The sequence below is a fragment of the Ursus arctos genome, chromosome X, assembly GCF_023065955.2.
Source record: "Ursus arctos isolate Adak ecotype North America chromosome X, UrsArc2.0, whole genome shotgun sequence".
NCBI lineage: Eukaryota > Metazoa > Chordata > Mammalia > Carnivora > Ursidae > Ursus > Ursus arctos.
This window is the reverse complement of record NC_079873.1, coordinates 102,818,784-102,840,451: the sequence shown is the minus strand read 5'-3', so window position 1 is coordinate 102,840,451 and position 21,668 is coordinate 102,818,784. Positions and strand designations below refer to the sequence as shown.

At 44.2% G+C, this 21,668-nt stretch overlaps 1 protein-coding gene across 2 annotated transcripts in view; it reads left to right on the top strand.

Annotated features, from left to right (window-relative positions):
- AIFM1 (apoptosis inducing factor mitochondria associated 1) overlaps positions 1-21,668 on the top strand; it is a 31,610-nt gene extending 9,942 nt beyond the window's left edge. For both annotated transcript variants that reach the window (XM_026520577.4, XM_044391630.3), the window contains exons 3-16: positions 3,375-3,474; positions 4,565-4,689; positions 4,817-4,947; positions 6,407-6,497; positions 10,918-11,002; positions 11,644-11,720; positions 12,632-12,740; positions 14,013-14,120; positions 14,466-14,554; positions 15,008-15,148; positions 17,133-17,275; positions 19,247-19,371; positions 20,876-21,072; positions 21,409-21,668. In XM_026520577.4, coding sequence (XP_026376362.1) covers positions 3,375-3,474; positions 4,565-4,689; positions 4,817-4,947; positions 6,407-6,497; positions 10,918-11,002; positions 11,644-11,720; positions 12,632-12,740; positions 14,013-14,120; positions 14,466-14,554; positions 15,008-15,148; positions 17,133-17,275; positions 19,247-19,371; positions 20,876-21,072; positions 21,409-21,480 — 1,593 coding nt within the window. In that variant the 3' untranslated portion in view covers positions 21,481-21,668. The remainder of the gene's footprint in view (positions 1-3,374; positions 3,475-4,564; positions 4,690-4,816; positions 4,948-6,406; positions 6,498-10,917; positions 11,003-11,643; positions 11,721-12,631; positions 12,741-14,012; positions 14,121-14,465; positions 14,555-15,007; positions 15,149-17,132; positions 17,276-19,246; positions 19,372-20,875; positions 21,073-21,408) is intronic.

The window sequence follows — 21,668 nt, the reverse complement described above, 5'->3', positions numbered from 1 at the left end:
TTTTTTTTTTTTAGATTTTTAAAAAAGATTTTATTTATTTATTTGAAAGAGAGAGAGTGAGTGAGAGCACAAGAGGGGAAAGAAGCAGAGGGAGAGGGGCAAGCAGACTCCCCACTGAGGAGGGAGCCCAAAGCAGGGCTTGATACCAGGACCCTGGGATCACGACCTGAGCCAAAGGCAGCCGCTTAACCAACTGAGCCACCCAGGTCCCCTTAGGTTTTTATTTACTTATTTGAGAGATCAAGAGAGAGGAAGAGAGAGAGCATGAGCGGGGGGAGGCGTAGAGGAAGGAGAAGCAGACTCCCCACTGATCAGGGAGCAGGACACAGGACTCGATCCCAGGACTCTGGGATCATGACCTAAGCCAAAGGCAGCCGCTTAACCAACTGAGCCACCTGGGTCCCCTTAGATTTTTATTTACTTATTTGAGAGATCGAGAGGGAGAGGGAGAGAGAGAGCACGAGCAGGGGGGAGGAGTAGAGGGAGAAGCAGACTCCCCACTGATCAGGGAACAGGACACAGGACTCGATCCCAGGACCCTGGGATCATGACCTGAGCCGAAGGCAGACATTTAACCGACTGAGCCACCCAGGCACCCTTGGGGTCTGTACTTTAAACCAGTGGTGTTTACATTTTTCACCACAGTTCACAGAAAATTACATTTTATCTGGCAACCCATTATATACTACAAATACATAAAACTCAAAATTCAAAATAATACTTAGTAGGTGTGATAAACGCTGATAGTTTTATTCTGTTTGTTTTTTAATGCTGATTATAACCTTACTAAATTGATTTTACAGCCCACTAATGGGTTGCAACCTCAATTTGAAAAGCACTGATCTGAACAGCACTTCTTTGGCTTAGAATGCAAATAGGAACTCCTGATTGGCATGGATATGGGCATTCCTCCTCGTCTTGCTAGTGACTTTCTCTAGGACTGTAGACAGATCTGTTATTTGTCAGTGAGCAGAGCCTAAGTAGCCTTTAGACTATTTAGTGAGATTTAGTATTGGGGCCCTTTGCCCAACTTGTTCAACTGGTTGTTCAACTGGTAAAATCATATTGCCTCATAAAATGACCTTTTTCCTTTCAAATTTCTTCAAGGCAAATAAACACCACCATATTAATCTGTTTAGAAAAGTTGTCTCCTGTGATATTTTTCACAGATTTGTAGTTTTTCTTAACCCGACATGTATTCATGTTACTAATTGGAAATCTGTGCAAACTGGGAATACAGCAACACTTGGGGGAAAAGTAAATTTTTATTTAGTATGTCTGCAAGCATTTTCATATCAGAATATTTACTTAACAGCTAGATACGTAAATATATATGTATATAAATATATGACAACCCTCATTTTTGTCCTTTCCCCACTAAACCTCAAGATATTTCTTGGTCTGCTCTACCCCTCACGTGTGAAGCCATTAGGTCTAGGCTATTTTTGGATATCTCTCTCTGTCTGACCATGACCCCAGTTTATTTCTCTGTTCACTCATGTTGACCAGCTTAAGCCATCTTTTTAGGTAAAATTCCCTTTCTTAAAGGAAATTTTTATTTATTTATTTTTAAAGATTTTATTTATTTAACAGAGAGAGAGTGAGAGAGCACAAGCAGAGGGAGTGGCAGAGGGGGAGGGAGAAGCAGGCTCCCCACTGAGCAGGGAACCCAATGTGGGGCTCCATCCCAGGACCCTGAGATCATGACCCAAGCTGAAGGCAGATGCCCAACCATTTGAGCCACCCAGGTGCTCCAAGAAATTTTTTTTTAGGTGTGGGTAAATACTGGATTCGTGTATGGTATCCAATAGCAAGGTAAAAACTTTCTTCCTGAAATTGATGTCAGTTGAATTCAGTTTATTAATGTGATGAATTTATTGGTGAATTCAGGGAATAGCCATTCACTTTTAACATACCATACTTAATTTTCTAACCCACTCATACCATATGTTAGATATTTCTAGGCTGATAAATGTTAAGTCCAGGTTTCAGGGTCCAGATTCCTCATTACAGCCCACTGCCTAATGGGCTGCTCTGTGAAGGGCTCATAGAAATATTCTTCATACATGTTTTATGACACTTCTGATTGTCCTTACTTTCTCCTCCAATTAATTAATGACCTGGGATTTCATTTGACATCAGTTACTTAAATGTTCATCTTGTTGAGCCTTTGGGGTACAAAAGAGCAAAAGTATTGTAATTAAAACAAGTCACTCTTGCCTATTTTTCTTTAAATCTCCAATAAATTCCAATGCTATATGTTAAAAAAACTAGTCATAATGCTAACAGACCCTTCTTCAAGTTTAACAGCTAAAGAAGATAGTAGATTTGAAATAGGTGATTAAGCAAGGTATTTGACCCTTGGTAAATATTTAATGTCAAAAGCAGGATAGACCATTGAGGGGAAAGATGAATTACGCTGTGAGATGAGGATACAAGCAGTCATGTTTCAGGGCATTAGTAGAGTACCCAACAAAACTTGGGACATCTACCAAGAAAACGTAATGTCCCAGCTTCCTACCCAGAACTGTATAGTTAGTTTTCACAGCTGGTAACCAGCATTGTCCCAAGACCGCTTTTATAAAATTTAACCTTGGGGCACCTGGATGGCTCAGTTGGTTAAGCCTGTGACTTCGGCGCAGGTCATGATCTCAGGGTCCTGGGACTGAGCCACACATTGGGCTCCCCGCTCAGCAGGGAGTCTGCTTCTCCCTCTCCCTCTGCCACTCCCCCCACTCGTGCTATTGCTGTCTTACAAATAAATAAATAAAACCTTTAAAAAAATAATAAAGTTTAGCCCTTTATTCTTCTAGTATAAGACAATTTTCTTTAAAAAAAAAGATAAAAAAGATGGTAAAGACAGCTTAAGAGGGTAGGAAAGTCATTCAGGTATTCATGAATATACATTTGTTTTATTTCTTTATAAAAGCTTGTAAAAATTAGAATCAGTGTAATTCAGGGCACCTGGCTGGCTCAGTCAGTAGAGCATGTGACTCTTGTGAATTTGAGACCCACGTTGGACATAGAGATTACTTCAAAAAAATTTTTTTTAAAAATGAAAAAAAAATTTTAATAAAATTATTTTCTTTTTTTCTTTAGCTGTACCTTCAGACTTAAATATAAGGAAAATTCTTTACATAGAGCCTAAGGAAATTTGAAACTGAAACCTTTTCATCTATGTGCCCTGGTCTTTCTAGACCAAGTGTGTACATATCCAATATTTTTTTTCTTGAGAAAATAATTTTGCCATAGTGATTTTAACATAGAACTTACTTCATGTAGACAAAAGCTTCTCATTTAATTGAAAGATAATGACATTACTTATGGTATGAGCTAGCTTTATGATGAAATTTTCTCCATGTTTGGATCTGCAGGCCTACAAGACTATAAAAGATGATCAAAAAAGATATGATGAAAGAATGTCAGGGTTAGGGCTGACACCAGAAGAGAAACAGAAAAGGGCCACGTCACCTGGTGAGTATTATTTTAAGACTCAATATATGAAGGGCAAGTTAAAAACAGTTTGGGTACTATGCTTTGCAGATGTCTTACAGACGTGATGATGCTCTGAGATTTTAAGCTTCCAGAAACTGTGGAATTACCCCAGACCTGGGGTATTTGTTAAGGTATTTGATTGGAATTTGGGTTTTAGAATAGTCATTAATGATGATTATGATTAGTTGATTTTTTTTTATATTAGGCTCTTAAAAGGCAAGCTTTGTGAGGAAAGTTGTTGGAAAAGACATGAAGGCCTTTTTTTTCAATGAGGAAATTCTTTTGGTCTGTTTTATTCCCCTTTAGAGTCTTCGGAGTTTTCAAGTTGTTAAAGATATATTTGTTTTCCTAAAGCATATAGCCCTAGCCATCACTTCCATCCCCATGACTAGCTTGATTTTTCAGAGAGGAATATTTTAATCCCTTAATAAGCCCCACAACTCTGGGTGGGCCATTTACGTTGCTTTCTTCAGAACACCTCCTTTTTCTTGAACGTTATATAATAATCCCCAATTGACCTGCTGGGTTTTCCCCCTTTACTGCTAACAAAAGGTGAAACTGTACTTGATATTTTCCTGTTGGTCATTAGGAAGTTAATGGGAAGAGCAGAAGCTTTCTGATGTATACTTTCTGACATATTTTAGAAATAGCTACACATTTAAGCTAGGTTCTAGTTCTGACAGACATAATGAATGAATGACGTTGGCCAAATCATTCGCCTCTTTGGGGGGTATTTTTCACTTGTGAAATGAAAAAGATACTTGCTTTTCTTGTCCCGTCAGGCTGCTGTGAAGTTGATCAAGATTAATGTAGGTACAGTGTTCGCTAGCTTTATGTAATGGATTGAAACAAGTGCAAGGTGATTCTTTTTTTAATAGTGGCAAGGAGAGGCGCCTGGCTGGCTGGCTCAGTCGGAGGAGCCTGCGACTCTTGATCTCGGGGTCATGAGTTCAAGCCTCATGTTGGGTGTAGAGATTACTAAAGAAAATAAATAAATAAACTTTAAATAGGGGCAAGGAGTCATCTGAGATTTTAAGAAAGTTCACCCTGTCTGGTGTGTTGCTTACAGCTCCAGAAGGAGAACCAGTTCCTCAAGTCAGGGTACCAAGTCATGTTCCGTTCCTGCTCATCGGTGGAGGCACCGCTGCTTTTGCTGCAGCCAGATCCATCCGGGCTCGGGATCCTGGGGCCAGGGTAAGGCACACACTCTTCGGCTTGGCACGGAGGGTATAGTCTGCAAGCACTTAGCCAATATGAGTGCTTTGCTATCTGCCTCTTAAATGACTTGGCTGTGATAAGTATCATTATTTTATATCTGAAGGTACTGATTGTGTCTGAAGACCCTGAGCTGCCATACATGCGACCTCCCCTTTCGAAAGAACTGTGGTTTTCAGATGATCCAAATGTCACAAAGACGCTGCGATTCAGACAGTGGAATGGAAAAGAGAGAAGGTGTGTTCACTTCCGTAAAATGGGCCTGACTGGCAGCTCGAACTGAGCACAGGGCATTGGTCAGGGTTTTGCACAGACCATGTACGGCGCATAGGAGAGGTGCCTTGGCTGCACACTGGAGTCTGCTGTGGTGCACACTTGGTACAGCTTAGAGGCAACAGGCTCCCGTGGCAAGCGTCCTGGATTTTGTTACCAGATCTGCCAACAAGTAAAGCTGTAACGTTGGCCTGTGAAGTACTAATGCGCCTATTTCCGTTCTGTCAGACTTCTGCCATGAAGGTCAGCTCGGCCTGTGTCGTCACTTCCTTAACATTACACTTGCCGAGGCATCTCCCTTAAAAGCAAAAGAGTAGACACTCTTCTCTGGTATTTTCCTTGACACCCTAGCAGGCATTCAGAATTGTGGGACTAGAGTGGGAACACTGTAAGAAAGAACCTCGTTATTAAAATGTTTGCGTGAAAGACTTGGAAGGACGGGTCCAGAAGCCTTCTCCTTCTGCAGGACTCCATGGATCTCTTGATTCCAGTACCATGTTTTTGGGCCCCAGTTTTTTTCTCACTAGTGATCCCTTTGATACTGGACTAAGTTTTACAGATCTGCCCAACTCCCTCACCCCCATTATCATGTTCTGTTCTCAAGCAGGATGTATACTGTCAATTATATTAGCCATCCCTTAATTAATATCTCATAGCTAATGTCTGCTGTTTGAGGCAAAATCCTCTCAGGAGCTAGACCTAGCTGTCCATTGACCAGCACCGTTCTGGACAACTCATTTGGGTGGATGTGTGAATACCAGCTCCCTGGATGGTCTTCTTGTTCTAATTTTGGGGTTTTTTTTTGTTGTTGTTGTTGTTGTTTAAGATTTATTTATTTGAGAAGGAAAGTGTGCAGTGGGTGGAGGGGCAGAGACAGAGGGAGAGGGAGAGAGAGAATCTCAAGAAGACTCCCCGCTGAGCATAGAGCCGGACACGGGGCTTGATCTCATGACTCTGAGATCATGACCTGAGCCAAAATCAATAGTCAGACGCTCAACCAACTGAGCCACCCAGGCACCCTTTCTTGTTCTAATTTTGAACCTAAATCCAGAGCAGGTTTCTCAACCTTGGCACTATTGGCATTTAGTCCTGGATAATTCTTTGTTGTGGGGGCTGCTGTGTGCATTGTAGGATGTTTAATAGCATCTTTGGCCTCTACCCACTAGATACCAGAAGCCTCCCTCCCCCTAAGCTGTAGCCAGAAATGCCTCTAGACATTGCCAAATTGCCCCCAGGTGAGAACCAGTAGTCTAAAATACCTCTGTGTAAATAAGTTTCGACCAAGATTTAGTAGACTTGGAAACCTACTCTGGAAAATGTTCCTAAGAGTTTTTCGTGATTGAAACAATTTTATCAAAGCTGTGGGGGGAAGTTGATGGCAGTTCCAGGTGCTTGTAACATTTTCTCCCTCTTCTCTGTACAGCATATATTTCCAGCCACCTTCTTTCTATGTCTCTGCTCAGGACCTGCCTCACATTGAAAATGGTGGTGTGGCTGTCCTCACTGGGAAGAAGGTGAGCTAGTAGGCTGCTTCCCTTGTCAAGCTCCATGTGGGCCAGAAGTATGGTGACTTGTATTCCCACTGCCATTTACATCTGTCCTGCCATTGAGTTCATCAAAGAAGGATCGAGTCATTTTAGGTTTACTATTGCCAGTCTTCACGGCTCAGTGTTTCTTCCTGGGGGAAGCACTAATCTCAAAGCCTAGAGTAGCATGTCAACAAACTTTCCCAGGGAAGTCAGACCAATGGGGACAGTGATCTTGAATCTGTTCCCTCTCCAGATTTGCTCCTCTGCCCTTCCTTTGTCTTCCTATTTTCCACATTAACATTTCTCTGGGATTATTGATGACAAGAGATTGACAGCAGTATATTATTCAAGATAGTAAAATAATGTAGGCATTATGTCAGCATGGGAAATATCGTTAACACTTTACAAAGGTGAGTTCCTGAGTAATGGGGGCAGTTATTGGAGGGCGTTTGTGGGGTCCGGGGGGATTTGTTTTGCTATGTTATGTTTCATTTTTGTTAATGGGAGCTGCTGGAGTGTATTTGTAAACTAATGGTGATGTTCTAGTGGAGAGGGAAGGGTTCTCAGAAGGAGCAAAGTCCAGAGTAGATGGGTTCCAGAGCACAAGTGGAGGAATTGACCTTCGCTAGGCATGAGCCCACTTCTTCTATAAGGAGACATAGGCAGAGGAAGTGGATATAGGTTTATGGATAAGCTGGTAATGAGACATTAGGTATTAAGTTTCCTCTGTGTGTGAATAACACACAGGCCCTGTCCTCTAGGGCCTAACAGTATTTAAGCAAAAACATGAACAGATAATCAGAATACATAGATGTGGAGTAAGAAAGATAGGCACAGTGTATTATGGGAATTACTGGAAAACATGCCCAGTATAGAGGTGATTTCAGGGAAGGCTGCCTGGTGGAGGAGGTCTTACAGAATGGGAAATTTTATGGAATGAAGAGGAATTCACCAGATTAGTGGTAAGTGAAGAGAATTCAAGTAGAAAACAGCATAAGCAATGATATGGGGGTATGAAAAAGCACCTTTGGTGCAGGGAAACAAGCAGCGAGTTACTGACAGAGCAGAAAGTATAAGCTAAAGAATGGCAAGCGGTGAAACCAAGAAGTTACACAGGGGCCTGACCGTGGAGAGCTCTGTTGTGTAGAAGAACCTGAGCTTTATCCCATAGGCACTGAAGGGGCTCTTGCATTTTAGACAAGGATATAAAACAGATTGAATTTTAAGTAATCCCTCTGTTGGCTTTGAGGAGGATGGATTTCAGGGAGACAAGATTAGAGGTAGACCATTTTGAAGACATTGCACTAATCTAGGCGAGAGATGACAGAGCCCAAATTAGGGCAGTAGTGGCAATGACGGCACTGGTGATGAAGAAGTAGCAGTAGTAGTAAGCACAGTTTCAAAACGCTTTACAGGTATTATCTCATTTTCTCATAATAATCTTATCAGATAGGTACTATTACTGTTGCCATTTTACAGAGAAAGAAATTGAGATTAAAAAGAGGTCAACTGTGGGGTGCCTGGGTGGCTCAGTGAGTTAAGCATCTGACTCTTTATCTCAGCCCAAGTCATGATCTCAGGGTCGTGAGTTCAGGCCCCTCATTGGGCTCCACGCTGGGCATGGGGCCTACTTAAAAAAAAGAAAAAAAGAAAAAAGATAACCTAACTTGCCTAAGATCATACAGCTAATAAGTGGTAGAGACCGAATTTGAACCCAGATCTGTCTGACTCCAGAATTCTGACTCCAGAGCCCAAGCTCTCAATAACACCATTGTATAGCTTCCTAAGAGAGGTGACAGAGAGTGGGAGACAGACCGGAGACACGCTTAGAAGGCAGCCTCGATGGGGCCTGGTGATAGATTGAAGGTGGAACATGAGGGAGAGGGAGGAGGCGAAGATGCCTTTCTGATTTCCAGCTTGTGTAGTAGGTGGTAGTGTAGCCCCAGCTGAAAGAGACATTACAAGATGTTACAAGAGGAAGACCTAGTTTAAGAGGGAAAGAAAATTTTATTTTTTGGATTATTACATGTGAAATGGAATATATTTGTGGAGATGGTCTTTGGGCAGTTGGATATGCTCAGAGGAGGGGTCCAGGCTCAGATAGAGATTCGGGAGTCATCCACGTATGTGTAGGAATTGAAACCGTGAGAGTGGATGAGGCTGCCTGTGGAGAACTTTGCAGTCAGAGGGCAGTGGGGCAAGGATGGAACCCTGGGGAACCCAACTTTTAGGAGGCAGGCTGAAGAAGAGACCACAGAGGAAACTAGGAAAGAAGTTGAAGAGAGCACAGGACAGGGTCCGAGTGAGGTTGGAGAGCGTTTTGAGAAGGAGGGTCACATCCTCCTCCTTGGAGCAGAGTGGGGTCTGGCAGGAAAAGAACTGTAAAATGAGGCATATAGACTTAGTGGCCCAGATGTCATTGTGAAGTCAGAAAAGGATAAAGTACTCCTTCAAAAAGTTTAAATGAGAAAAGGGAGACCGCAATTGGTAGGCGCTTGAGGAGGATGTAGAGTCAGAGGTGGGGCTCTGAGGACGGGACAGACTGAATTGTGTTAACGGGCTGAAGGCCTCAGATGTCAGCAGAGAAGAGGAGAATGAGTGGTAACTATCAGGAGATGGTTCTGGGCGAGAAAGGAATGGAATGGGGCTCAGGCACAGAAACAGCACAGAAAGGACACCTCATTCCAGAAGCTGGAAGGAAGGAAGTGAAGCTTTTCTTCGGAGGTTGGAAGGTAGGAAGCCGAGGAGCATCACATCTAATGGCTTCACTCGTTCTTGCAATAAACTAGGATACCGGGTGGTTGGTTATCTGAGAGTGAGCAGTGTGATGGTTGAGTTAGTGTGGTTGAATTGAAGAGAGAGCTTACCCAAGGACAAACCAAAGGTGGCTAAAGAAGCTACTCACCATCCAATCACAGTTTATGTCATTGCCTCCAGAAAGCTTGACGGAGGACCCCTGTCACATGTTCCTAGAGCTACCTGTCCTGCCCTTATCAGAGCATTTCTCACTCTTCGTTGTATTTGTTAAATTGTCTGCCTTGCTCCTAGACTCTGGAGACAGAGAAGGTATCTGTTTTTCTCACCATCATGTCCCCAACACTTAGCACAGTCTCTGACATAATAGGTGCTTGATAAGTATGTCTTGAATGAATGGCCTCGCAGCTAGCAGGGAGGCGAGCAGAGACTGGATCTCTAGTTTCTCTGACTGCAGATCTCAGGCTCTTCACCGTAAGAGGAGGGTGCGAGGATATTAGAGGTGGTTGCAGAACAGTTTGGGTGATCTAGCATGGGCCCAGATTAGTTGGAATGTAACAGCCCACGGGGTAAGCAGAGAAAATCAAAAGCAAGTATAGGTGACAGCAGGACTGTAAAACAAGCTGGAAGAATGGAAAATTGTGACCAAAAAGTGGGATATTCAAGGTAAGAGTAGAGCTTTTAAGAGATAGGATTCTGGATGTGGCTCGGAAGGAAAGGATGAGCCGGCTTCTAACATGTTCAGTGAACGAGGAGTGACCGGGAGGTGGCTGCATAACCGTGACTGGTGGGATGTACGTGGGTGCTTCTCGGAGGGGCAGGAGGGCACATGAATCTGGGAGCAGCAGCACCCAGCTCCCCCACCCCTGGGTGTGATGGGGGAGGAATGTGGGTGAATGAGCCGTCTCTACATGTGAGCTGTCCTTGACAGGAGAGCTGAGTTCTAGTGAAGGGTAGAAGGTAGACAAAACATCTTGTAAAAATGTTGAGGGTGTAGGAGCATTGTTAACAAAGAAGTAAGGTTTCCAGAAAAGCCAAGCAGAAAAGTCTGTCTCCATTCTCCATTTCCACAAACTGGGCAGGGACTTTGGGGACTGCAGGGATTGGTTTTAATGTTGGCTGCTTAAGAAACTACAAGCACTTGAAGAGGCTGGGTACCAGAAACTGTGGTGCCAGTGATTACTTCGAGATGGTTTCTTAAGGATCACCCTAGGTCAAGAATGAATTCTTCTCGGGGCGCCTGGGTGGCACAGCGGTTGGGCGTCTGCCTTCGGCTCAGGGCATGATCCCGGCGTTATGGGATCGAGCCCCACATCAGGCTCCTCCGCTGGGAGCCTGCTTCTTCCTTTCCCACTCCCCCTGCTTGTGTTCCCTCTCTCGCTGGCTGTCTCTATCTCTGTCAAATAAATAAATAAAATCTTAAAAAAAAAATGAGTTCTTCTCACTAGGCTGATGGCTGAAAGGTATGGGGTTCTTTTTTGGGGTAACGGAAATGATCTATAATATAGTGGTGGTGGTTGCACAACCTTGTGAATATACTAAAAACGACTGAATTGTACACTTTAACATGGTAAATGTAATGTTATGTGAATTATGTCTCGATAACAGAGCGTTTTAAGCTAACACATCTCTGTCTTTCTGTGTGTCCCAGGTAGTGCAGCTCGACGTGAGAGGCAACATGGTGAAACTTAACGATGGCTCTCAGATAACCTATGAAAAGTGCTTGATTGCAACAGGTGAGTATTTCTCGCGACAGATTTCTTCCCTGGTACAGCTCATTCGAGTTTTAATGTAGAGGGCATTACTTAATCTTGAGAAAACCAAAGCCCAGTCTCTCTGAAGTGCAAAGCCCAGCTAACTACAGGCATCCGGTCAGCAGCCCTTCTGGAGTATCCTTGATGCTCCTTTGGGTAAGGGCACGGGTGGGTATCGAAGAGGATGGCCTTTTTTTTTTTCTCTCCCCATTTAGCCCTTCCCCTCTCCTCTCTGCCCTGCGCCCTGGAAGTGATATAGCCTCACAGCTTCATTGCCAGTTCCAATCAGAAATCAAGAGAGGAAACTGAAGCAGCCGCTTAAACAAACATAGCATGCTTTCTGGCGATGCCCTTAGAAGGGGGTGGGGAAGCAAAAACCCCAAGGTCTTGTGGCCATCTCTGGTGAGGGCGGGCCCTTTGTAGAGAGACTCACAAATGGCTTCTCAAAGGAAATTGACAGAAGCCCGCTGGGAAGCCAGGTGAAGGGAAACAAAGCCTCTGGGCCCTGTGGAAGCTGAGGTGGCAGCAGCAGAACTGCACTCGCCGCAGCGCCACCTTTTTGGGGGTCGTTTGGGCTAGCTCCCCACTTGTTGGGCTAAAGGCTTTCCCCCTCCTATTTCCAGGAGGCACTCCAAGAAGTCTGTCTGCCATTGATAGGGCTGGAGCAGAGGTGAAGAGTAGAACAACGCTTTTCAGAAAGGTAATTGTCTGCTTTAGTGCTTTCATTGTTTCGGTGTTTGAAGAGGTAGCATAATCATGTGGTCCCCAAGTAACCACCCAGGAACTGGGAGATGGGAGCTCTATTTATGGCTCTTCTACAGACTTGTTTTCTGGCCTTGAGCAAGTCACTTCCTCTCTCTGCACCTCAGATACCCCACTCGAGGGTTTTCAGCTCCTAGGCGAAAAACACATGTAGTGTTTTTTATTGCTTGCTATAGTTCCTTCCGATTGCCCTTCCATAGTTGTTTTCTTCCTGATGCATTTGAGTCATTAGAACTCCTTATAGCTTCTTGGCATTTTGCATTGCAAATGATACTGTGGAGATTTTGAGGAGAAAACTCGAGAACCTAAGTGAAAAGGGAAGCGGGGGCTTTGCTTCGTAACTCTGTGCCTTACTCGTGACACCTGCTGAAATTTTCCAGCCAGTCTTGCGGGTATTTGAAAAGATTGGTATCATCCTTTAAATTCTTGATCAAATAAGGTTTATCAACCTTTGCCACCATTGACATTTTGGGCTGGACGATTGTTTGTTGTGAGAAGCTGCCCTGTGCATATAGGATATTTAGCAGCATTCCTGGCCTCTACCCAATAGCTGCAAGGAGCACTTCCTCACCCCCAGTTGTGGCAACCAAAAATGTCTCCAGAAACTGCCAAATGTCCCCTGAGGGGGAGGGGGCGAGACTGCCCCCAGTTGAGAACCACTGATGCTAGAAGGAATGTTGCACTGCAGAGAGAAATTCACATCAGTAACAGAGGCTATAATTGAGCCACTTCATCCAAGGAGAAGATTTTATATGCAAATTACATGTCAAAGGTTTAGCAGAAAATATTTCTTGGTATTATCCTATGCCCCTTGGGAAATCAGTGTACTAAACTGGTGTGATCCTGCAGATTGGAGACTTTAGAACCTTGGAGAAGATTTCCCGAGAAGTCAAATCAATTACGATAATCGGTGGGGGCTTCCTTGGGAGTGAACTGGCCTGCGCTCTTGGCAGAAAGGGTGAGTACTGGGCAGTGACCTTGATTTTTCTTTCTCTGGTTTTATATCCCATGCTTTTTTGGGCTCTCACAAATTCAAGGGATGCATTTGCCAAGATCAGTAGAAAGAGTTTGATTAAGATTTATGTGGTAAGGGGCGCCTGGCTGCCTTAGTCGGTAGAGCATGCAACCCTTGATCTCAGGGATGTGAGTTCAGGCCCCACATTGGGGGTAGAGTTTACTTTAAAAAAAAAAGATTTATATGGTGAAAAACTAAGTACTGAGCTTAGTTCTCATGAGGAATCCCTTAGTGACCAAAAAGCTGTCATCTGAGCAACTGAGCAGAAATGCTTTCTTTCCCTTTCTCTAGCTTCTAAGCCAGGACTCCTCAGAAATAAACTATTAAGGGGATGCCTGGCTGGCTCAGTTGGTAGAGCATGTGACTCTTGATCTCAGGGTTGTGAGTTTGAGGCCCACGTTGGGTATAGAGATTGCTTAAAAATAAAACCTTTAGGGGCACCTGGGTGGCTCAGTTCGTTAAGCATCTGATAAATCGGTTTTTTTTTAAAATTTCATTTATTTGAGAGAGAGAGCACATGTGTGCACACAGACAGAGGAGAGGGAGAAGCAGATTCCCCGCTGAGCAAAGGGTCTGACACGGGGCTCAAACCCAGGACCCTGGCATCATGACCCAAGCCAAAGGCAGACGCTTCACCACCTGAGCCACCCAGGCACCCCTGATAAATCTTTTTTTAAAAATCTTCAAAAAAATAAATAAAACATTAAGGAAAATGAGTTATTAAGATGATAAGGGCAATGTAGACTACAGAGTTGTATGTATATTTGAACTGCCATTCCCTGTAAAAATCAGACTTTCTTCAGACACACGGTGGTTGCCAGTTCAGCAGATCTGTGTGTTCCAGTTTGAATGTTTCCCGGCATCTGTTTTCCTTAATGTTAGTTTTGGGCTGTGTGAAATCAGGGCATCTTCTCAGGAGGGTGCTTCTTGTTCAGAGGCCACAAGGCACACGTGTGAGCCTGAGCGGATGCCTGGGTGTAGTGCACTTAGTCATGGTGCGTAGTTGGGTCCAGGGACGGCACTTCTGATGCCTGTTGTGTTTGCCTTGTCCGTGCCCTCATAACCCAGTGCCCCACAGGCTCCTAGGCTCTGGCCTAGGTCGCAGCATTGCCCTGTGTGTCACGAATGGCTGTCTGCTGCTCCTTTATTTCTTTTCCTGTCTTCCCGGGATTGTCTTTTGCCTTCTGCTCTACCTACTCTGTTTCTTCTTTCGAGCTCGAGCTTTGGGCACAGAAGTGATTCAACTCTTCCCTGAAAAAGGAAATATGGGAAAGATCCTTCCTGAATACCTCAGCAACTGGACCATGGAAAAAGTCAGACGAGGTAGAGAGACTTTCCATATGCTGCCGCTTTTTTCTTTGAATTAGGCGTAATGCAAAGTTGGCTGCTTTGGGAACCCCTTTGACATATGCCCTGTCACCTGGCAGATGAAATATTTCCACCATTCTCCGCTCAGCCAAGTGCCTGTAGGTGTTCTCAATCTGATGCACCAAATTCCTGGAAGTACTGAAAATGAACTGTGGGTGTGGGTTCTTGCAGTTCCCCAAGGCTGCCTGCATGCTGATGATTACTGGTTTTATGACGGGGGGTGCCTTTAGTCATCTTCCCTTCCTGTCATGAAAGTGGCACGCTCACAGGCTCTGCCTCAGGTCTTGTTTGCCTTCACAGAGGGAGTTAAGGTGCTTCCCAATGCTATTGTGCAATCAGTTGGAGTCAGCGGTGGCAAGTTACTCATCAAGTTGAAAGACGGCCGGAAGGTAAGGAGGGGAAGATGGGCTGCCAGACCTTCCAGCTCTCCCCTCCCCTTTCCTCATTCTTACTCCTTCATTTGATAACAGTGGCTAGTTTTCATAACAGCCACCATTAACACGGTCATAATTTTCTTAATGAACTGTTCCCTCCATTAAAATAAGAACGATGAGAGCCAGAGTAGACATGTGAACCACTTACCTGCTCCTGTCTGTATCACAGATTTTTGAGACCTTACAAGGGTGGCAGATTTCTGTTCCGACAATGTGGGGTATACTTGTGTTTGGAGGAAGTTTACAAAGTAGACCTTTAAATCTGTTTACCGGAGTTATGTAAGTTAATCAGTGATTTTTTTTTTTGTAAAGCTCCAGTTCTTAGTAAAATAATGTGCAGTTGCTATGTCCATAGACATGCATGGAAACTGTGGTAATTGGCTGAATTATTTCTTTTTTTTTCCTCAGGTAGAAACTGACCACATAGTGGCAGCTGTGGGCCTGGAGCCCAATGTTGAGTTGGCCAAGACGGGTGGATTAGAGATAGACTCTGATTTTGGTGGTTTCCGGGTAAATGCAGAGCTCCAGGCGCGCTCCAACATCTGGGTGGTAAGTGTGCTACAGCACGAGCAGGCATGGTTCCTTGTCCCCAGCCCATGAGCAATCCTGCCTGCAGTGTGCGAAAGCTTGTCAGCACCTTGCCCATAGAGTCAGAATGTTTGGAGGCCGAGGGTGAAGAACAGACGCTTAACTATTTGATTTACAAGATCAGGTATGGCCTCATGCCACAAGCTAGTGGAAAGGAAATGAACAGTGTACGTGCCTACAGAAATAGAGTTCTTCCCGTTCTACGGTTGGCAGCTGCCATCGGCATTCCCTGATGGGTATGTGCCCAGCTTTCAGATGGATCTGCTGTTCCCTTTGCCCGAAAGTGAGCCCAGGGAATGGAGGATGAGGCACTTTTATAACATTCTCTAGAAGGGAAAATTACTCTGTTTTCCTTATCCTTGAGCACTATTTTTAGCTGTTTTAAAAAATCTATTATGACACAAACAAGACTATAGTATGTAGGAACCATGAGGTAATTTCCCCATTGTTAGATCATTACAAGTGTATTGTGTTTGATTATGGACTCTGCAACTAAGGACATAGAAACTTTGTAGGGTGTTTTTCCCTTAAAGCTTTTTTTTTTTTTTTAAAGATAAAGTGTACTGGATTTTTTAAAAGATTTATTTATTTATTTTAGAGCATGAGCAGGGGGAGGGGCAGAAGGAGAGGGAGAGAGTCTGCCCCAAGCAGAATCCCTGCTGCTGAGTGCAGAGGTGTACCTAAAGTGTACTGGATTTTTAAAAACTTGTTATAAAAGCAGTATGTCGAGGCACCTGGGTGGCTCAGTCAGCTGGGCGTCCAACTCTTGATTTTGGCTCAGGTCATGATCTCAGGGTTGTGAGACCAAGCCCCACATGGGGCTTCATGCTCAGTGGGGAGTCTGCTTGGGATTCTCTCTCTCCCTCTGCCCCTCCCCACCTCTCTAAAATAAATAAATCTTTTAAAAAAACTATGCATTCGATATGGAAGACAGACAAGAATGAGAAAGGGTGAAGAAAAAAAAAAAGAAAGGGGGAAATCACCTACAGCAACCACCGATATTTTGGTGTATTTCCTTCCCTTCATTTTCTTCTGCATAGGTTTTTTTCCCTTTGTTGTAGATGGTCATGGTGAGTGTACTACAATAAACATTTGTGTTCTTCTCTTTTTTACTTCCATTCTAATGTATTTTCCACGTTAAAGACTCTATAATAGTCCACCAAGTGGATTTCATAGTTTATTTCACCATTGTTCACATGTTGGATTTTTAGGTTGCCTTAGGGGAGTCTGAATAGCCACAAAGGGTTAGAGCACTCATGTGCCACATCCTTAGTGAAGCTGGCCTTGTTCACATCCAGCTGGAGGCTTGCTCTCTGCTTGAAACACTGAGCTCACTTAATCTGTACCTGTCACATGGCACCCTGCTGGTTTGCATTGTACTATAGGGAGGAACAATGCTACATTTTCCTCAACTAGGTTATATGCTCTTTGTGGGCAAAGTGGGGGGTCAGGTTTGTCTCAGCCACCCAGACAGTATAATGCTTTGTACAGAAATAAGTTTTCCATAAATATTTGGTGAATGAACGAATAGATACTGAATGACCAAAAGAAAATCTTACCTTGGAAAAGATTTCTAGGTGAGAGGCGGTCTCACACCTAAAAACTGGTTTCCATGCATAGGAAAGAATATTCTACAAATCATGGTTATTAAATATTCGGTCTCTGCTAAGGACAGAATGAGAGAAGAAATAGGTGTGAGCTGCACCATAGAAGATTTAGGTTCGCTTTGTGGAAGCATAGCATAGTTTTCTGTTCGGGGGGTTAGCATAGAATAGTTTTTTAAAAATGGAATCTCAACTTTTTTTGGTACGTGTAGGTGCAATTCTGGCCTATAAATGGAAAACACTAGTTAACAGCACGAGGGTATTTTTGAGCCTTCAGAATGTATGTTCTGTCTTTGTTTGTTTGTTTATCATGTGCTCATGTGATGTGTTTGTTTCCAAAGGCAGGAGATGCTGCATGCTTCTATGATATAAAGTTGGGCAGAAGGCGCGTAGAGCACCATGATCACGCTGTCGTGAGTGGAAGATTGGCTGGAGAAAATATGACTGGAGCTGCTAAGCCATACTGGCATCAGTCAATGTTCTGGTAATAGTTTTGTACCTTGCGGGCTCAAATGGTTAGAACACAGAGTTAATGGAACCAGAGTTACAGTTTGGTTTCCATGTGGGCCAGTTAGCTTCAGAGTGCGGAGGGAAATTCCATCTTGTTTCCATGCATTCTGTACCCAGGCAGCCTTCTGGTAAAAGGCCCCACCTGGCATAAGTTGGACTAGGTGAATGAGTGGAGATGGCATCAGCACTTATGGTGAAATAGCTCAGAATTTGAGCTACAGTAGGTGGTACAAACGTGTACTCTTACCTATAGACGGCAGTCTATTTTCATTTGTTCTTTGGTGGTAACCCTAACGAGCCCAACGTACTGACAGAAAGGCAGCCCAGGGGCACCTGGCTGGCTCAGTCAGTGGAACATGCAGCTCTTGATCTCAGGGTCATGAGTTTTAGCCCCATGTTGGGTGTAGAGATTACTTTAAGAAAAAAAAGGCAGCCCACTCATATGTAACCCTTAAGATTAGCAGTTCAAAGTCAGGCATCTGTAGGCAGTTCTCTGGATAGCAAAAAGTTAGCAAGGGACATTCCTGAGTACTGAGATTGGCCTTATTTGGCACACTCTCCTCTTGTTGCTTTGAAAGATGGGAGACATGCAAAATTTCCAAGGTTTCAGAAGCCTCTAAAGAGTTGCTGTTGGGAAAATGCTCAGCTGGTGAGAATACATTTTTGGACAATCACACAGTTTTGTGAGTGGGCAGCAGAAACATAACAGATGGGTTTCGGGGTCAACACCTGTAAGATAATGTGGTTACGAATAAAAGAGTCCATAGCTAGATAATTATCAGTTAGGTCTCAGGACCAGGATCCAAGAAGTCATTGTAGACCGTTCCCTGAAGACACCAGTCCAGTGAGCTTCCGTGGTCAAGAAATGACAACACAGGAATAAGAAGCAGAGCAGAAAGAATTTAGTCCATGATATTCAAATAGCATCATAAGAGGGCAGATGGTAGCTATGCTTGTGGTGAGGACAGCACAACGTGTAAACTCATCAAATCACTAAGTTGTACACTTGAAATGAGTGTAACATGATGTGTGATCTATCCTCAAATTTTACTTACTTACTTGATTAATTAAACGGTGGCAAAAGGTAGAGCACCAGAAACAAAACTATGAGTAGTAGCCTCACGTGATTACAAAACCATCATGTGTCTGTGCCACAAATACTCTTTGAAGTTCCTGCCATACTAAAAACAGTGTGATGGTGATAGGAAAAGTTTCCAAGAGGGGCGCCTGGGTGGCACAGCGGTTAAGCGTCTGCCTTCGGCTCAGGGCGTGATCCCAGCGTTATGGGATCGAGCCCCACATCAGGCTCCTCCGCTATGAGCCTGCTTCTTCCTCTCCCACTCCCCCTGCTTGTGTTCCCTCTCTCGCTGGCTGTCTCTCTCTGTCAAATAAATAAATAAAATCTTTAAAAAAAAAAAAAAAGGAAAAGTTTCCAAGAAAAACAATTAAAATGAGCAAGTAAATGGGGGTATTCCAGCCTTGAAAAATGAAGGCTCAGAGAAAATACTGTCCATTAATGAAGCTGTAAAAGATCTCAGATTCTGAATTCTGTAAATATGGAGTATCCTTTAAAGCATCAGAAAGGCAGTTTTAGGTTGAGTTAAAGGAAGGTAGTGAGTAGTAAAGTTGAAGAACCCATCACTCCCCAAGGGATAAAAGCATGGATTAATTTCAGAAGGTGTAGATCATTGTATGGATATATGATATGTATAATGGCTTCTTAAGGAAAATAAAAGTTGCTTTGAGATAATAATGCTTTCTCACGATTGTCCCCAGTTGCCCTGGCAAGCAGACTGATCAGTTTGGCATTTCCCTTGTTGCACATACCAGGTTCTTTGGTTGGCATGAACTAAAGTGTGGTGTCTTAAAAAAAAATAAAAAATATGCCACCGTGTCATTCTTTGCAGTCCCTTGACAGAACACCCTCTTCTCTCTCCTTCCTTAGGAGTGATTTGGGCCCCGATGTTGGCTATGAAGCTATTGGTCTTGTGGACAGTAGTTTGCCCACAGTCGGTGTGTTTGCAAAAGCAACTGCACAAGACAACCCAAAATCTGCCACAGAGCAGTCAGGTAAGGAAGCCCAACTACTTCTCTTGGAGGAGTGTTGAGAAGCAGTGGTCCAAATTCTCCTGAACAAGGGGTTTCTATATTGGCCAGAGGGAACTGTCAGTGAAAGCCTTTCTTCATGTTGTGCTTTAAAATAAACCCAACCCGATGTCCTCACTCTTCAGTGATCTGAGAGCTGGCAAAATGTGGTATCCTGGTCAGAGCGTAGACTCAGATGTTGTGGGTGTTCGTCCTAGCCTCTGGGCAGTGGCTGGCTCGTGACTCTGGTTGAGTTTGCCTCTAGGGACTGGGAAGCCCTGAGCGCTGAAGAAAACCTGAACTTTTAAGATTTTTATTTTTTTTATCATTATTATTATTAGCCTCCTACTAATCCCAAGAACCTTAGTGTAGGACCTGCTATCCTCCACGGACCCTGGGCGGTGAAGAACTGGGCCGAGTAATTCGTGAGCTGCCTGTAATTCCATTTGTCACATCTTACTGCCAGGTTTTCTTTAGACGGGAGGCACCTCTCACAGAATGAACTTCTCTCCCACACAGGGCTCTTTCATTAACTCTTAGACCTGTTCTCTCTCCCTTCCGTGACCCTAGCTGAAGTTATTTAACCTCCGTGTCCTCTTGTCAGAGGCGTTTCAAGAACAGGTTGCTCTTTAAGAAGGAGAGAACAAGACGTCATATGGACATGTAGGTCCTTTTCCTGTGTAATCCAAGTGGATGACATACACCCGCTCCTTCATCTGGCCCCCTCCGGAGAAGTGGATCCAGGAGAGGGACCCGGGGATTTAGAAACTCCGGAGCACTACTCTGTACCCTGGGCAGTATTGTTCGGAGCCTGACTGTTCTCAGAGGACAGCATCCCCCCTCCCCAAGAGGAAACCCCTCCACTATGGTTTTTCCATATGGAAGTGCCCTCTCCTGCTTTGGCCAGAGGGCCTGTCTAGCAGCACGGTCCAATGGACCTTTCTGCTCCCATGGCAGTGTTCTATTTCTACTCTGTCCGCTACATTAGTCCCTAGCGGCATGTGGCTGTTTAGCACTTGAAATGTGGATAGTGCAAATGAGGAACTGAATTTTACATTTGATTTAGTTTTGGTTAAAATAGATTAAATTTTCATTAACTTTTAACGAATTTTTAATTAGAATAGCTGTTTGTGGCTAGTGGCTACTGTACTGGACCGTGCAGCTCTCGAATGTTTCTCAGAGGACAAGAGCAAGTCTGCAGTTTAAAGAAATCCAGATACCAGGAAATAATCCATAGCATACATTTAAAATGAACTGGTAAGGGAGGGAAGTTCTGGGTCAGACTGATGCAGTGCCCCAGAGCCGGCAAGGAAGAGCTTTTGTCGGCTTTGCCAAGGGAGAGGAGCTGGAGAAGGCCAGTGTTTGCTAAGGGGGTAAAAAAACAAATCCTCCAGGAGCAGCTTGAAGCAGGTGTCAAAAGATACTTGCCTTCTAGAATTTCCTAACTCTGTTTTGTTTTGATTTTGTTTTTTCTGGGGGTTGGCCACAGGTACTGGTATCCGCTCAGAGAGTGAGACAGAGTCTGAGGCCTCAGAAATCGCCGTTCCTCCCAGCAATCCTGCAGTCCCCCAGGCCCCTGCCCAAGGGGAGGACTACGGCAAAGGTGTCATCTTCTACCTCAGGGACAAGGTGGTCGTGGGGATTGTGCTGTGGAACATCTTCAACCGAATGCCAATAGCAAGGAAGGTGGGTACCTGTCAGAGCTCCTCGAGGAAGAGGGGACGTGTGGGCCAGAAAACGTGCCCGGGATGCCATCGGGTGCCATGCTCTGTGCTGTCCACCTGGGTCAAACTGTGCCTGAGCAGAACAGAGGTATAGCCTTGGCTCGGGAGCATTTCTTTTTCACTTAGGATTTGGCTGGGTGGCTGGGGAGTTGGCACACGCTCATTTGGGGTTAACAGAAGGCTGTTCCAATAGCTCCCTCCCAGGGCAATATGGGGACTGGCCCAGGCCGCCCCATTGTGCAGGCCAGCCTGGTGCATACGAAGCGAGTCAGTGACCCATTGTTACTCTCTCCCTCAGATCATTAAGGACGGTGAGCAACATGAAGATCTCAATGAAGTAGCCAAACTATTCAACATTCATGAAGACTGAAGCCCACCAGTGGAACAGGCAAGCACTTTGCTGTCCCTGACAGCAGCTTGGATGAGTAAAGGAGCATTTTTTATTCAGCAGACTTCCTCTGTGCATATGAGTGTGAATGGTAAAGTCCTTTGTGAATATTTCAGCCATGTAGGCAGATTCTTAATGTTCACCACTAAATAAAACCTGATTCTTCTAAA